Source organism: Lactuca virosa, chromosome 8 (genome assembly GCF_052849685.1).
Source record: "Lactuca virosa cultivar CGN04683 chromosome 8, Lactuca_virosa_CGN04683_v6, whole genome shotgun sequence".
In the NCBI taxonomy this organism is placed as follows: domain Eukaryota; kingdom Viridiplantae; phylum Streptophyta; class Magnoliopsida; order Asterales; family Asteraceae; genus Lactuca; species Lactuca virosa.
The window spans coordinates 109,635,153-109,649,629 of record NC_136433.1 but is presented as its reverse complement, the minus strand read 5'-3'; the positions used below and the strand labels follow the sequence as shown (position 1 = coordinate 109,649,629).

General features: G+C 37.8%; 3 protein-coding genes across 6 annotated transcripts; 2 read left to right on the top strand and 1 right to left on the bottom strand.

The window, feature by feature from the left end:
- Positions 1–4,731: 4,731 nt before the first annotated feature.
- LOC145128789 (RmlC-like jelly roll fold protein) lies at positions 4,732–6,120 on the top strand. The gene is made up of 3 exons (XM_079063594.1): positions 4,732–4,958; positions 5,393–5,514; positions 5,592–6,120. The coding sequence occupies exons 1-3, from the start codon at positions 4,832–4,834 to the stop codon at positions 5,916–5,918; spliced, it is 576 nt and encodes a 191-aa protein (XP_078919720.1). The 5' UTR covers positions 4,732–4,831; the 3' UTR covers positions 5,919–6,120.
- Positions 6,121–7,467: 1,347 nt separating this feature from the next.
- Positions 7,468–11,194, top strand: LOC145134530 (organic solute transporter ostalpha protein (DUF300)). Of its 4 annotated transcripts, none has more exons than XM_079069367.1 (10): positions 7,468–7,605; positions 7,684–7,738; positions 8,103–8,262; positions 8,336–8,392; positions 8,481–8,589; positions 8,666–8,850; positions 8,931–9,019; positions 9,117–9,366; positions 9,496–9,726; positions 9,804–11,194. In XM_079069367.1, exons 3-10 carry the CDS (start codon positions 8,107–8,109, stop codon positions 10,107–10,109), a joined length of 1,383 nt encoding a protein of 460 aa, XP_078925493.1. In that variant the 5' UTR covers positions 7,468–7,605; positions 7,684–7,738; positions 8,103–8,106; the 3' UTR covers positions 10,110–11,194. The 4 variants fall into 4 exon arrangements, with proteins under 4 accessions (XP_078925493.1, XP_078925492.1, XP_078925494.1 ...); XM_079069366.1 differs by having other exon boundaries at positions 8,083–8,262; XM_079069368.1 differs by lacking the exon at positions 7,468–7,605 and having other exon boundaries at positions 7,614–7,738.
- LOC145134529 (uncharacterized) lies at positions 10,236–14,083 on the bottom strand. Its single transcript, XM_079069364.1, has 10 exons — positions 13,506–14,083; positions 13,037–13,402; positions 12,874–12,963; positions 12,679–12,795; positions 12,325–12,594; positions 12,065–12,224; positions 11,856–11,933; positions 11,225–11,325; positions 10,923–11,093; positions 10,236–10,861 (listed from the first exon to the last, which is right to left on the bottom strand). Exons 1-10 carry the CDS (start codon positions 13,896–13,898, stop codon positions 10,394–10,396), a joined length of 2,214 nt encoding a protein of 737 aa, XP_078925490.1. The 5' UTR covers positions 13,899–14,083; the 3' UTR covers positions 10,236–10,393.
- Between the last annotated feature and the right edge of the window lie 394 nt (positions 14,084–14,477).

Here is a 14,477-nt window from a genome sequence, read left to right as displayed (position 1 = left end):
GCTATAATGAGCTCCTGGAGTTCAATAACGTCCAAATCTAAGGTTTCCATCCAAAGGAAAGTCCATATCTCAAGTTTTGAATCATATAAGGCTCCAAGGAAGACATAACAAGCATAAAAGAGGGTTTAATGGAGGAATACACAAGGTAATAACTTTATTACCTGAATGAGAAACAGATGGAAACTAACTCTTGGATCTCTTTTCTCTTCTATGGACCTTCTTTCCTTCCTTCCCTTCCAAAGCTTCCAAACTAGCACAAACACACTCAAGTTCAACAATAGGGGCTAGGGTTTACAGGGGAAATGCTCTAAAGGTGCTGGAGGCTGGGGTGGGAGGCTATGATGACGTTAAAATAGGGTACAAACCCTTGAAATTAGGGCTTCATCCAGACAGGCAGACTCACCGAGTCCCAACATATGGACTCGCCGAGTAGCCAACTTAAATCGCGAACTCATCCCGCTTCTACTCGACGAGTCGGGCTACAGACTTGTCGAGTACCCCTTAAGAAATGGAGATACTTAATTAAAATTACATACCAGAAATGGGGCGTTACAAAATCTTGGACTTAACTTTCCCCTTTTACCAAATCTTATAAGTCCCTTCCACGACGAGACTTTAAGCAAAACCGAATCTCCAACTTCAAAAGTCATCGGTCGTCGCTTGCTGTCAGCATAGCTCTTTTGACGATCCTGAGCTGCTAACATTCTATCCCTGATTATTTTCAACTTTTCAACGGTTTGATGGACTATCTCCGGTCCCATAAACTGCTTTTCCCCAGCCTCAAGCCAACAAGACGGCGTACGACACTTCTGTCCGTACAAAGCTTGATAAGGTGCCGTATTTATGCTCGAGTGGAAACTATTATTGTAGGAAAATTCTACCAAAGGTAAATGTTCATCCCAGTTACCTTGGAATTCCAGGGTACATGCTCTCAGCATATCTTCAAGTGTTTGTATCGTTCGTTCGCTCTGACCATCAGTCTGTGGATGGTAAGCTGTACTCAAACACAACTTGGTACCCAATTCCTCTTGTAGACTTTTCCAAAATCGCGAGGTGAAACGGCTGTCACGATCTGACACAATCGTTAACGGAACACCGTGAAGCCTCGCAATTTCCTTCACATAAGAATTCGCAAGTTTATCCATAGACCATTTCTCATTGGCTGCTATGAAATGCGCACTCTTAGTGAAGCGATCAACGACTACCCAAATCATGTCGTGACCATTCTTTGTTCTGGGCAGTTTAGTGACAAAATCCATAGCAATGTCTTCCCATTTACCCATAGGTACATGCAAAGGTTCTAAACTCATGTATGGTTTCTGATGTTGTGCCTTGACCCTCGCACATGTCACACACTCGGCCACGTACTTTGCAATATCAAGCTTCATCGTCGGCCACCAGTAGTAGGGTTTTAGGTCCCTATACATTTTAGTGCTGCCAGGATAAATTGAGTACATGGTTTTGTGAGCTTCTTCCATCAGAAGATCTCTTACTCCTCTTGACTTAGGTACCCAAATACGATCTTGGAATACCTTCAGTCCATGACCGTTTGTACCAAACACTAACGTTTTGCCCAAACGTTCCTCTTTCCGGTCATTCTTTTCAGAAGCTTCCTCTTGAGCTTTCTTTATACTCTCCACAATTGTCGAGACAACTTCTATTCTCAACGCTCTTGGCCTTTTTCTTTCAATATTGACTTTCCGACTGAGAGCATCAGCGACAACATTTGCTTTACCAGGGTGGTAAAGTATCTCACAGTCGTAGTCCTTAAGTAACTCTAGCCAGCGTCTTTGCCTCATATTCAATTCTTTCTGATTAAAGATATATTGGAGACTCTTATGATTAGTGAAAAGTTTGCACTTCGAGCCATAGAGGTAATTCCTCCATATTTTCAGAGCAAATACTACCGCTGCCAACTCCAAATCATGAGTGGGGTAGTTCTTTTCATGCTCTTTCAGCTGTCGAGACGCATATGCTATCACCTTTTCTCTTTGGGTCAAAACACAACCCAACCCAACACCAGACGCATCACTATAGACAGCGAAGTCTTCAACTCCATCGGGTAGAGAAAGAATCGGTGCTTCACATAGCTTCTTCTTTAGCAACTCGAATGCTTCTATGTGCTTATCACTCCAAGCATAAGTAGCTCCCTTGTGGGTCAAAGCTGTTAGTGGAGTAGCGATCGAAGAAAAGCCTTGGATAAACCTTCGGTAATATCCTGCTAATCCCAGAAAGCTTCGGATCTCCGTGGGACTTCTCAGTAATATCGTTGAAATAGTCCCCAGTACCGGTCAAAAGGACCGAAGGGGTAGGCCAGCACCCTGATATGCTAGACAAGGTACCGGTCGAAAGGACCGAAGGGGCAGGCCAGCACCCTGATATGCTAGGCAAGTTTAGCGGTTGAAAGAGACCGATGGGGTAGGCCAGCACCCTGATATGCTAGGCAAGTTACCGGTTGAAAGAGACCGAAGGGGTAGGCCAGTACCCGGTCATGTTAGACAATATGTTTATTGTATGATATGTGGTATGATGGGGGTACTCACTAAGCTTTGTGCTTACGGTTTTTAGTTTTTGTTTCAGGTCCTTCTTCTTCGAAGGGAAAGGAGCCGACACGATAGCAGCGTATCACACCACGATTTTCCGCACTATGATGTTCTTGGGATTTGTACTCTGACATTATTACCTTATGACATGTTTTGAGACATATGACTTATGGGTTTTTATGATATGAGATAACTTCATGATGTTTTCAGTAATGTGTTTTATGGATTATTAAATTAAAAATGAAATTTTTGGTCTTGGATTTTGGGATGTTACAATTAACCCATACTATATCCTGATTTTACCCATCAAGATTACCCAACATTAAATACCTCCGCAATAAAAAGTTATTTATGGTTTTCACGCACGTTTGGTGACTTGTCTAAAACAATGTTGTTTTGGCCCAAACTTGATTAAACTTACTTAAGTGGTTTAAAAATACCATTATATTCCATTTATATACTATATTTTTCCAAAAACCTAATTCGAGCCCCCAAAAAAAGATACAACCTTTTATAGCGGCCATAGAAGTATTCATGCTTCCAAGATATGATTATCAAAATTCAAAATCGTGTTCCAATAGCAAGAAACCGATTTTGAGCAGCAAATAAAGGATTGACTTGCAGAAAGTCATCAAGATCCTATTTTTCAACCTTATTATGGATGTTGAAGCTCGGTACAACCCTTATACTCTTTGTGCTTGTGGTTTAGCCTCAACGAAAAGGACATCTTGGAAGATGTTGAACCAAGGAAGGATGTTTTAAGGTCTCTAAAGTTAATGTTTGAAAGAAAAACAAAATATGATTTTTAGTGGATCGACCCTAAATTTGATATTCAGGTACAAAACTATCATTTTTCAAACATTTACAAAGTTGAAAGATAGTAAGGTACCTCAAGAACTACTATTGTTGTAAACAAGTCTAAGTTTAGAAAAGAAATGAAGAAAATTTTAAAAATGTGAAGATGGAAAAAAAATGGATATTTATTGTTTTTATTCTTGAAGTTGCTTTTTAAAAAAAAACAAGTTTTGCTAAAAAAATATCAACTTTTTAGCTTTGTTAAAACTTACTACTTTATATTCTTCTCCGTAATTTAAGGTCGGAGGGTATCATGTCATGGTTCTACCATTGCAAAACTCTTCACCTCATCTCCACCCTAACTCTGCATATAAGGCGCGTTCGGCAAAAATAGTTGGTAGCGGGTAACTTGTAGTTGGGTACGTTTTGTTAAACGCTACATGAAATATCATTTGGATTTCGATCGTTTTGTTTAAACTAAACACTAGAAGCTTGTAGTGTCAAACAATGCTTTCTGTTCGAAACAAAGCGTTTTGTCAAACGCTAGAAGATAGAAGCTCTCAAACGCTCTGTATCAAACACACCCTAAAAATCCATAGAAACAAAATCAATTTTAATTGCTCTAACTAACTGACATGCCATCACAATAAGTTAGAGGATTTGGTACAACTGCAACACAATACCTCCAAAAAAAAATAAACCATTTGGGTTGTGGTGACTTGGTAAGGCATGTGGAAGATATGGTGGATAACCTATTGACCCATGTTCAAATCCTGGCACTACTCAGCCCTTGTGGCCATGGAGGTTCGCCTGCAGTGACTCCAGGGCATGAGGCAAAGCCTCATGTTTGCAGCGGGGATTAGTCGGTGCGCGAAAGCTGGCCCGGAAACCCTCGTTAGGGAAGTTCCCTTTCCAAGAAAAATAGAAAAAATAAAGTTTCTGTAACATAATCAATCACAAACATACGAAGGTGCGAAAAAAATAATCGTATTGGTTTGATGAAGCTTCATCGGTTGATATGGGTTTACAAATCTCTTGAGGAAACACAATGGATACATGCGGTTTTAATTTGTTTATTATAATACTCCAATCACATATAAGAGCTATAATTAAAAAAAAAAAAGTATCAATTCAAATAAACATTTAACAAAACTGTTCTTGAACCTGAGATTATTTATAAAAAAAAAAAAAAACATTTTCATAATTTTGTCTTTTGTGAAAGGGAAGTGATTTGTACACAACAATTTTTCTACATACATAACAATTTATGCCTTATGGAGTTGTACAATACAACACTTTAATGAACAAATTGTTGTGTACGGAAAAAACTGTAAATCCATATTATTATTATTATAAACTATAAATCCATGTCCCCCCTGCGAAAATGAAACGAATAGGCCAACGCGAGTGGATAAGTCACATCGGTATTCAAGGGGTTGGTGGGTTCAAGAAATATATAGCGCGCCTGAAAGTTGAAGAAGAGCAACAGCAAGATGGCTCCAACGGCATCAGAAGTCGTCGGAAAGTTAAACCTGAAACCACATCCAGAAGGTGGTTTTTTCTCGGAGACATTCAGAGACACTTCCATTACCCTTTCCACTTCTCAACTTCCCCCTGAATGTAAGTATCTCTTCACCTTTTCACACTAATCCGAGTCTGTATGTTATCATGTTCCTTGATCGTATAATGCCACCCTCTTTATGAAAGATTACATCACCTTCGCATCGCTTTAACTTATAAATTCAAGATTCACTTCTTTCTGAAGCCGTAGTTAAATCAATTTTGACCAGTCACAAGTTCTATAAAAGAAAATTAACAATGAACCCAATTTGACCCTTCACCAGTTCTTTCAGAAACTTGATCTGAATCGATTTCGACCCATCGCTAGTTGTTTTTGAAAATATGTATAGTGTGATTTGAAACTAAATGGGAACCCTAGTTTGAAATGAGCAAATCACAAAAGGGGATTCAAGATTCAACATTTTCTTACAATCGAAAGATTCAAGAAGTATTTTTTCTAATTCTGCTACATGATTTTATGTTACGAACAACAGATAAAGTTGATCGTCCCATCAGTACAGCGATATACTTCTTACTTCCATCTGGGAGCGTCTCACATCTCCATCGTATCCCAAGTGCAGAAACATGGCACTTCTATTTAGGCGAACCTCTCACGGTATGCTTATTATATGGCCTTTCATGGTTATTTGGGTTTAGATTTGAGTTTTTAACACCAGTTTTTCTGCCAAAAAGATACTGGAAATAGATGAGAAAGATGGGAGTTTAAAGTTAACATGCATCGGACAAGATATTGGTGAAAACCAACTGTTGCAGTATACTGTCCCACCAAATGTGTGGTTTGGAGCGTTTCCTACAAAAGATTATGAGATATCATCATCAACAGATAATGTTGTTGTGAAGAATCCACCCAGAGATGCAGAGGAACATTTTTCTCTTGTGGGGTGCACTGTTGCACCTGCGTTCCAGTTTGAGGACTTTGTGTTAGCTAAACGTTCTGACCTTGTTTCTCGTTTTCCTTCTCATGAATCCCTCATCACTTTGATTGCATTTGAAGATTAGGATGATGTGATTCCATTCCATGTAGTTTTTGCATGATTCGGTAAATTGGTTGTTGTCGATGACACCATGTATTTGAGTACGATTTTGTTTGAGATTTCCTCTTTCTTTTCAAGTTTTTATGAAATCTGTATGTTGTTTGTGTTATGTGGTATTATGAATAACGAGTTATCTATGGTTGAATCGTGTAATATGTCTTTTAAAATGTGTTGGCAATGCCTGTTATTTATCAGACTTCATAAAGGCAAACAACATTTGATGACAGAAATCTATTTGTGTATTCTAGCATCTTACTTTCAATTATTTCTATTACAACATTGTACTTTTGAATTTTTTTCCTTATAAATACATTGTATTTTGAGAAATCTATTCATAGTGTTCAATTTTTTAATTCTTGCTAGGACGTTCTTTGAAGAATCAATCTAATTGTAGCAATGAAAATAAGAGAACAATCAATCTAATTGTAGCAATGAAAATTGTTTTGTATTTGGATGATATTGCTATAAACAGTAGAAGATTTTTCTTAGATATAACTTATATAAGGCCAAAAGGCCTAGGAGTGTGGCATATCAACTCCTCTCATTTTTTTTCTCTGCCAACTGATCGTATTTTAGTTTCCCTCGATCACCTCTCATCCACTCAATGGGTTTGGCTACGACTTCAGGTGAGTTTGGTTGTGCTTCCCGAACAAACTCGATTTCTGGCTTGGAAGGGGGTTGGCTTTCCGGAACATATTCTGGGAGAGCGGCAAAATTGTGAAATAAGGTTGCATTTACGGGTAACACAGAGTAATATTGTGGTACATTTTGATAGTGAAAATTGTTGTGATTAGGGTAGTGGTGAAAAAATTAGGAGGGGCTAGTAAACCGGCGGATCGAAAGGAAAAAACATTTTGAATTGGTGTCATTGAACCACTTCCATACGATTTGTTTCGACCAGATCTTGCGGTGAGATTGGTGGGAGAGTTGTTTGGTTTTGATAAAAGAAGGTTTGAATAATGTTATAGTAGAAAGTTGTGTGAAATGAGGAGTAAAAGAATATTTATAGTGGTAAAAGATTAAAAAAAGAAAAAGAAAATGAAATATAGCCGTTGGAGGAAGAGAAAGGAGAAAGAGGCACGGGGCAAAGGAGTCATGTGGGGGGTTTCACTGCACACCGTTCATCACACCACCGTGGTGCCACGTCATCTCACTTCTCCTTTTGGTGCTTGTATACCATATCCTAAAGTTGTAGTATGAAGAAATAGAAGTGTGATGCTATAATAAACAAAACAATGAAAATGCATTGCTTTTTTTGTATTTAACCATTTGTTATTATTTGTAATTGAATAGGCTACCTAACTATGAGAACGAACGAAATCAGGCAAATTTATAATGCTGTCATTTATATCATATACAACCAAAATGACCAAAAACAAATAACCACTATATGTCACTCGATTTTGACTATAAATTTAGTGTAAAGTTCAAAAATACTTTTGTCAAACTAAAAAACTTGGTTATAATTAAACTTTTAGCCACTTCTTTGCACATTTTCCCCGTTGATATTCATAAAAAGTGCTGACGACAGCGTAAACGTATACGCATGCAATGGGACCTGCCTTCGGCATCCTCGTGGGTTTAGACGACAAAATAACCGCAACGTGTCACACCTCCACAATCCCCATCATGCCAATACGCGTCCATTTCAGGTCGAACTACCTCGTACCTCACTCGATGCATATCCTACTACAATGATGTTCTTAACAGACTCTCCATTTTGAATATAGGGTTTCAATTCCCACAACATGAAGATACCGCTTTTCGCGCTTTAATCGATACCCGGTCAGTTTTTATGTTTGAATTCAATTTCTTTCGAGATGCCAAATTTCACATCTTTTATTCGTGTGTTACTAGTTTATTATCGGGTTCCCCTAAATCACAACAATTTTGTATCAGTTCTAATCAAAACGAGGATACTACACACTAGCTAGGTGAACTGTTTTATGTTAGTCGATTTTAGGCAGTCTTGGTGAGAATTATAACTGGAAGCTGATTGAGTATGAACTTTAATCTAATTACCTAACATTATGCCCTAATTCTGATTACATGGCACTGAAACTGAGTTCCGAACTTATCATCTATGAACTAGATATTTGACAATCAATAACAACTAAACACAATTGCAGAAGCTGTGTTTGATGTATAGGAAGATGTTAGCAGAAGGGATGAGTAGTTATATGAATGAGAGTACACATAAAGACCCCCACACGCTAGCTGTCATTATTGCAGCATGTTTTGTCCTAATAGCATTGCTTCTATCAAGTGTTCTAATTGTTCAGCATCTCAAATGGTATACCAATCCAGAGGTTAGTTGATTTTTGATTTTGTAATATATAATATCAAGATTTTGGATGTTGTTAAAAGAAAAATCATTTCCAGGAGCAAAAATGGATTGTGGCAGTTCTTTTTATGGTTCCTGTCTATGCCACCGACTCGGTAAATTGTTTCTGTCAATATGAGTTTGATCAAACTTACATATTCAATTCACATCTTTAGGACCAAAATTGGATTTCTTGTTAATCAGATTCTGTCATTGTGGAAACCCAAGTTTGCTCTTGCTTGTGACATCTTAAGAAGTTGCTATGAAGCATTTGCTCTTTATTCATTTGGAAGTTACTTGATTGCCTGTCTTGGTAAGCAACTAACCATAAAATCCATCCTTTTTTGTTAAATTTTTGTGCAAAGTGTTAAATATAATTATCTTGTTAGGTGGTGAAAGAAGAGTGGTTGAATTACTTGAAAATGAGAAAGAAAAGCTTCTGAAGAAGCCATTGTTAGATGGGAAAGATGTGACACTGGATTTAAATAGAACAGCATTATGCAAATTCTTCAGACAACCACGTGTCCTTGGGGAAGAATTGTTACAAATTGAGAAATTTGGACTAGTTCAATACGTGAGTTACAAAACCATTGCTTAGTATATACTAGTATATACCTTGATAATATAATCCTTGTTTCTGTGTAATTCCATTAGATGATATTGAAGACCTTATGTTCATTTTTGGCAATGATACTAGCACTTGTTGGTGTATATGGTGATGGTGAGTTCAAGTTGTACTATGGGTATGTATGTATAAATTTCAATACGTTTCTATTTATTTAAAAAAAAATGATGAAAAAAAATGAGAATGGATATTGTGTTGTTGGCTTGTTGGTATAGGTACCCGTATATTGCGTTTGTTATAAACTTTAGCCAAATGTGGGCGTTATACTGTCTCGTGAAATTCTACCATGTGACTCATGAAAGACTTAAACCAATAAGACCCCTTGCAAAGTTCATCAGTTTTAAAGCCATTGTATTTGCAACTTGGTGGCAAGGTGTCGGGATTGCCTTGTTATGTTACCTTGAAATTCTTCCTAATGGCGGAAGATTTCAAACCGAATTGCAGGACTTTTTGATTTGTATTGAAGTGAGCTTTCCTTGCTACAACTCAACTCGTTTTTTTTTATCTATGTTGAATGAGTAAATGATATCAGTGTTTCTCTTTTTTGAACTGAATGAACTGTCTGGATTTTATATTTATATTTGTTTATTGCAGATGGCCATTGCAGCCATGGCTCATACTTTTGTATTCTCAGCAAAACAATATCATTATATGTCAGTATCCGAGTACGGAAAACTTTCCACCCAAAAAACAAAAGAAGTTGTGGAAGTAGATGAGGAAAACCCGAAACCCACGCATATTGAGAAGATGGAGACACAGGTTGAGGCTGCTGGGACTAGTGTCAAAGAAAGTGTTCAGGACATAGTTGTTGAAGGGGGTCAACATGTAAGTTCTCTTTTCAAACCGTCGCTAATAAATCCCCTTTCCCGTCGCTAAAACCTATACTATCTGGTTTTTTCTAGGTTGTAGAGGATGTTAGACTGACTATAAATCAAGCAATCGAACCTGTTGGGAAAGGCATGACAAAGATCCAAGAGACGATCCATCATTTGTCAGTTGGTGATGAGAAAGGGAAACAAGAAGTTGAAGTTGATGAATACAAAAAAGATGTTACAGAAGTGGGGCCTGATGACAAGAAGCTTGAAGTAAGAGTCGAAAAAGACGAAGAAGAATTTGGGAGAACTCATTTGACCCGGGAAAATTCAGAAGTTACAATCGAAGAGTACAAGCATGCTGTATCAAATTCTAAAAGAAAGCCAAGTTATTAATCAACCTTTGTGATTGTGTTGTAATAACTTGTATTATAGATGGGGCCATTTTTCCACTTTCGACACCAAAGCCTTAGGGACTCTTTTATAAGAGATGGAGTTGCTCCACCTTTTGTTTTAGCAGAGTAATCTCAACACCTTTGAATATTACAATCCCGATTGTTTTTCTACATGTTAGCCTGTATACATTTTTACAATGTCATCTATTTTTTTTTTACATGAAGCACACCATGTTTTAGGTTCAAATTGAGATCAATTCGCGAGTAAAACTCTCATTAACATGTTTACTCATACCATCCACAGCATCCAAAACACGTTACGAAACCACAAAATTGGGTCAAAACGATGGAGCATTGGTTGTTGATTCTCGAACAAGCTTGAACGCAGCACATACAACAGCACTTGCCAAACACATTTGCACAGCAGTTTCCGGCGGCTGCCGCCAGCATCTCCGTTTGGGTGGGCAACTTTGGTAAGAAACCGGGAGGAATGTTTTCAATTGTCGCAGTGACGTTGCCAAATTTAAGCCCTAATTGATGCAAAACTTTAATTTTTTCCGTTACTGTTTTAGGATCGGCGTCCTTTTTCCCGATTTTTTTTGCAGGGGGTCCTGTTTTTAACATGATCATACGAGTGTATTCTGACACAATACCAGTCTCCACGCTCATTTTACTGACCTTCACCTCCAGCTCTGTATCGTTTGAAAGCCATGCCTGAGCTGTGTAGAATTCGATCTGTTTTTTCGCCAACACCTGGTCAAAGTAAGTGACATGGTTAGAAAGAGATGATGTAAAATTGTAAATAAAGACCTACTTTGTGAAGAGGTATGTCGTTGACCCGTTGTCCTTGAATGTCGATTGTGAAGTTGGTCATATCGGGAAGAATGCCGCTGGCTTTTAGGGTTTCAGGGAAACCACCTTTGTATCGACCTGATAGGATTAATGGCCTTTCACACGAAAGGTCTGGAATTGTACAAGGGTGGATCTGTAGGGTTGGAGTTGTAATTAGGTATTTTAGACAGAGAGAGAGAGAGAGAGAGAGAGAGAGAGATAGAGTAATTGAAAATGAGGAACTGTAGTAGAAAATGAGGAAATTAGAGATGCAGAGAAACATACTTCTAGATCATCAAGACTATCTAGACCGTCGATTACAATGTTGGTCAACATGGTAGAAGAAGCTTTGGAAAACCACGACTTTATTCCAGTTTCAATTGATTCTGATCAAAATCAAACACATATATAATCCAACAAAAAACCATCATTGTCGTCTCAAAGAGTATTAATTTCGTTTGTTAACTTTAATGAATATAATCCCACTGGTAGTGAAGTTCAAAATAAATCTACTTCCTTATGTTGGTCACTTATATAATGAATCTCCATTGTGAGTGTATATCTGTTTTCTATATTTGGTTCCTCATAAGGTGTCCAAATGTGGAGGATTTTGATTGGATAATTAGCATGATCTTATACTCTAAATATGTTTTCGGGTTTTGTAAATCGTTTTACAATGAAATGTATAGCCGGTTATGTGATTTAATATGGCTTTTGTGGGTTCTGTAAACCATTTTGGGATTGGTGGATATGCTCCAAACCCGTAAGGGTTGAAACGCCAAGGTTGCTCTCATACACATGGTAAAAGAATAGAACACAAAAAGAAGAGGAACAGCTGAGGCAAGCATATCTACAAACGCCTTGGCTTCCCTTCCATTTAAATTTTAATGTGTTGAAACAAATATGAATTAAGTACCTGCATCGTAAGAAGCATCATAATGACCCCTGCCAATCATTGCAAGCATTCGCAAGAAGTAATGATTGCAGTATGATCCTGCACAATTAAGGCATGCAAGCTTATCAAATCTTTCGGATCTAAGAAAAAGGTAAATAAAATTAAATTGCAATTAAAAAGATAAAATAAGTATGTATAGTAAAGAAGGGAATCATAATGCGAAGCAATACCTATACCAAACGTGTTAATACGAGGGGCCAATTCTGATTCTTTGTTTTGTAGTTGTTTCTTTAGAACTTCACAGATTTGTCTCTCATTTTCAACAGATCCATCAGTAATAAAGAAAACCATTGGAACTGATTTACTTTTCCCGGAAAACATCTCTATGGCCTAACAAGTATCACATGAACATGAAATCAGATAATCTGGTTTTTTTTTTTATTATTATCATTAACAAATAACAACCCCAATTAAGTGAAGAAACAATAACCTGATTTAGAGCCATTGAAATGTTTGTACCACCAGCCGCCACAAAATTCTTGTCAATCCATTGGGTTGCATTTCCAATCGATTCCTTATTTGCTAACTCTAAACTCGATGAATATAAATGAGTCTCATCATTAAATGCCATTATACCAAAACGGTCCTCTTCATCAAGCTTTGAGATTGCTGATATCACTGCATTCTTTGTAACCTCAATTGTGTTTTCCTTCATGCTTTCACTCGTATCAACAACAAAAACAACTTCTTTCCTGCACATCTATCATATAAATTGGACAAAATCACCACTCTAACCTCAACTATTATATTATATACTTCCACTCTCACTATATATATCACCAACCTTTTTACCCTTATGTGGTCCTGCAAATAAGTACAAGGAAAACATATCCCTTTGATCAATATCCAGTGTTGATGGAGACTGCAGAAGGACACTACCAAATGAATTCGTTGTAGAAACCTAAAACATATTACAAACACATATCATGTTACTTGATTTTATTTTTATGATAAAAATATACAAGGTGGACGAGCTTACGTGGTATTTGTATACAAAATCTGTAGCTGACCATGAAAGAACATCAGCTTCATACAATAAAGCCAACTTCCCTGGTTCTCTCTTTCGTTCCTGGATTAAAGAATAATCAAGTGTTTAATGGTAGGATTATAGAATAATGAAAGATTGATACAATCTATAATACCTTTAGTGGATGACTAGTTGTGTTACACACAACTTCGGTTGTGAGACCAGAGTTAATACTGAGTTGTATCTTTTCCTTTTTTGGGAGTTTTTTTCCGGCAGGGGTGACATACTCCGGGAAGGTATAAGGCACATCTAATATGAACTCACCATCTTTATACATTACTTTTTGCGACCATCGAACTTTGACCGAAACATTCGAACCACCGTCAACATGTGGCACTGTTAAAGTAAAAATGTGGGGTTTCAGAAGGCCTCCTTCTTCAGGTGGCGCTACACTTTCTCTTTCCCCAATTTCTTCCATTGGAGCTAGTTGAGTTGAGTATGTTATTCTTGGTACTTCCACCTCCGCACCTAGAATTGAACCCTGTTAGCCAAATCATATAATATTATTCCAGAATTGTACAAAATTAACCTAATTCAACCAAACCAAAACCTAATTGAAATCCCTAAGTCGAAAAATTAATTACCTCTTCTCCCATAGGAACTGCAATTCGACAACTGCAGTTTTCGTCTCCCATGACGCAATGAACCCGCCAGGAACCGCTCATTGTCACGAACGCCGTATCCAAATAACAATCCACCTCAAACGAAATTCCGTTCATCTGAAGAGGAATCAACGCCGGCGGATTACATCTTCCGTGGACGTGAGGCTGGTAACTCGGCATGTCAGGGTTGTCGACGATGGCTGGGTTGGAAATTACGGCGTAAACCATAGGCGATGTGGGGTATAGCGATCGTGTAGCTTTCTCCATCGGCGTTATATGTTTGGGCGGTGCCACTGACCGGTCATTACCAAAGTATATACGCTTTGCTAACCTGAGGCCATCTTCGACCCCCGTCGTGAAGTTGTCGTCGGACATTCTGAATTATGTTGACTTGTAGGGTCAACGACGAGAAGAACAGGGTTTCTGGGCGGAGGCGGAGCTATGGTGCGCTTCGTTTTCTTCGTAATGTTTCGCGTTTTTCTTGGTGTTTTGGGGTTGTAGCTAGGCCGGCGATCTTTCGGCAATGATAACACCGGAGAAACTGACGGGAATCCAACGGTCTGTTGTGTTGCATGAAACGAATATGGTGTGTGTTCCTTCTAACCGTAAGCAATAACGAGCGAGATTTCAAATCTTCCTTTTTGTAAATTTATAATATTAGTCCTTAATTATCAGTAGATGTTTACATTTCATACTCCTTATGGTTAATTTTGTTTTTCATCCTCAATCAATCACATATTTTCAATTCAGCCAAAAAACGTAGGGAAAATGACTTATAAGTCCAACGAAGTTTCGAAACCGTTCAAAAAACTTCAATTATGTTTTGTCTGTTCAAGAAAACCCAACGGACTTAACCTTTTGTCTAAAATAGTCTAATTAACTTACACTTTTGTTCAATTCTCATTAGGGTCAACCGACTAATGAAAGTTAACAAATGACATGGATTATGACGTA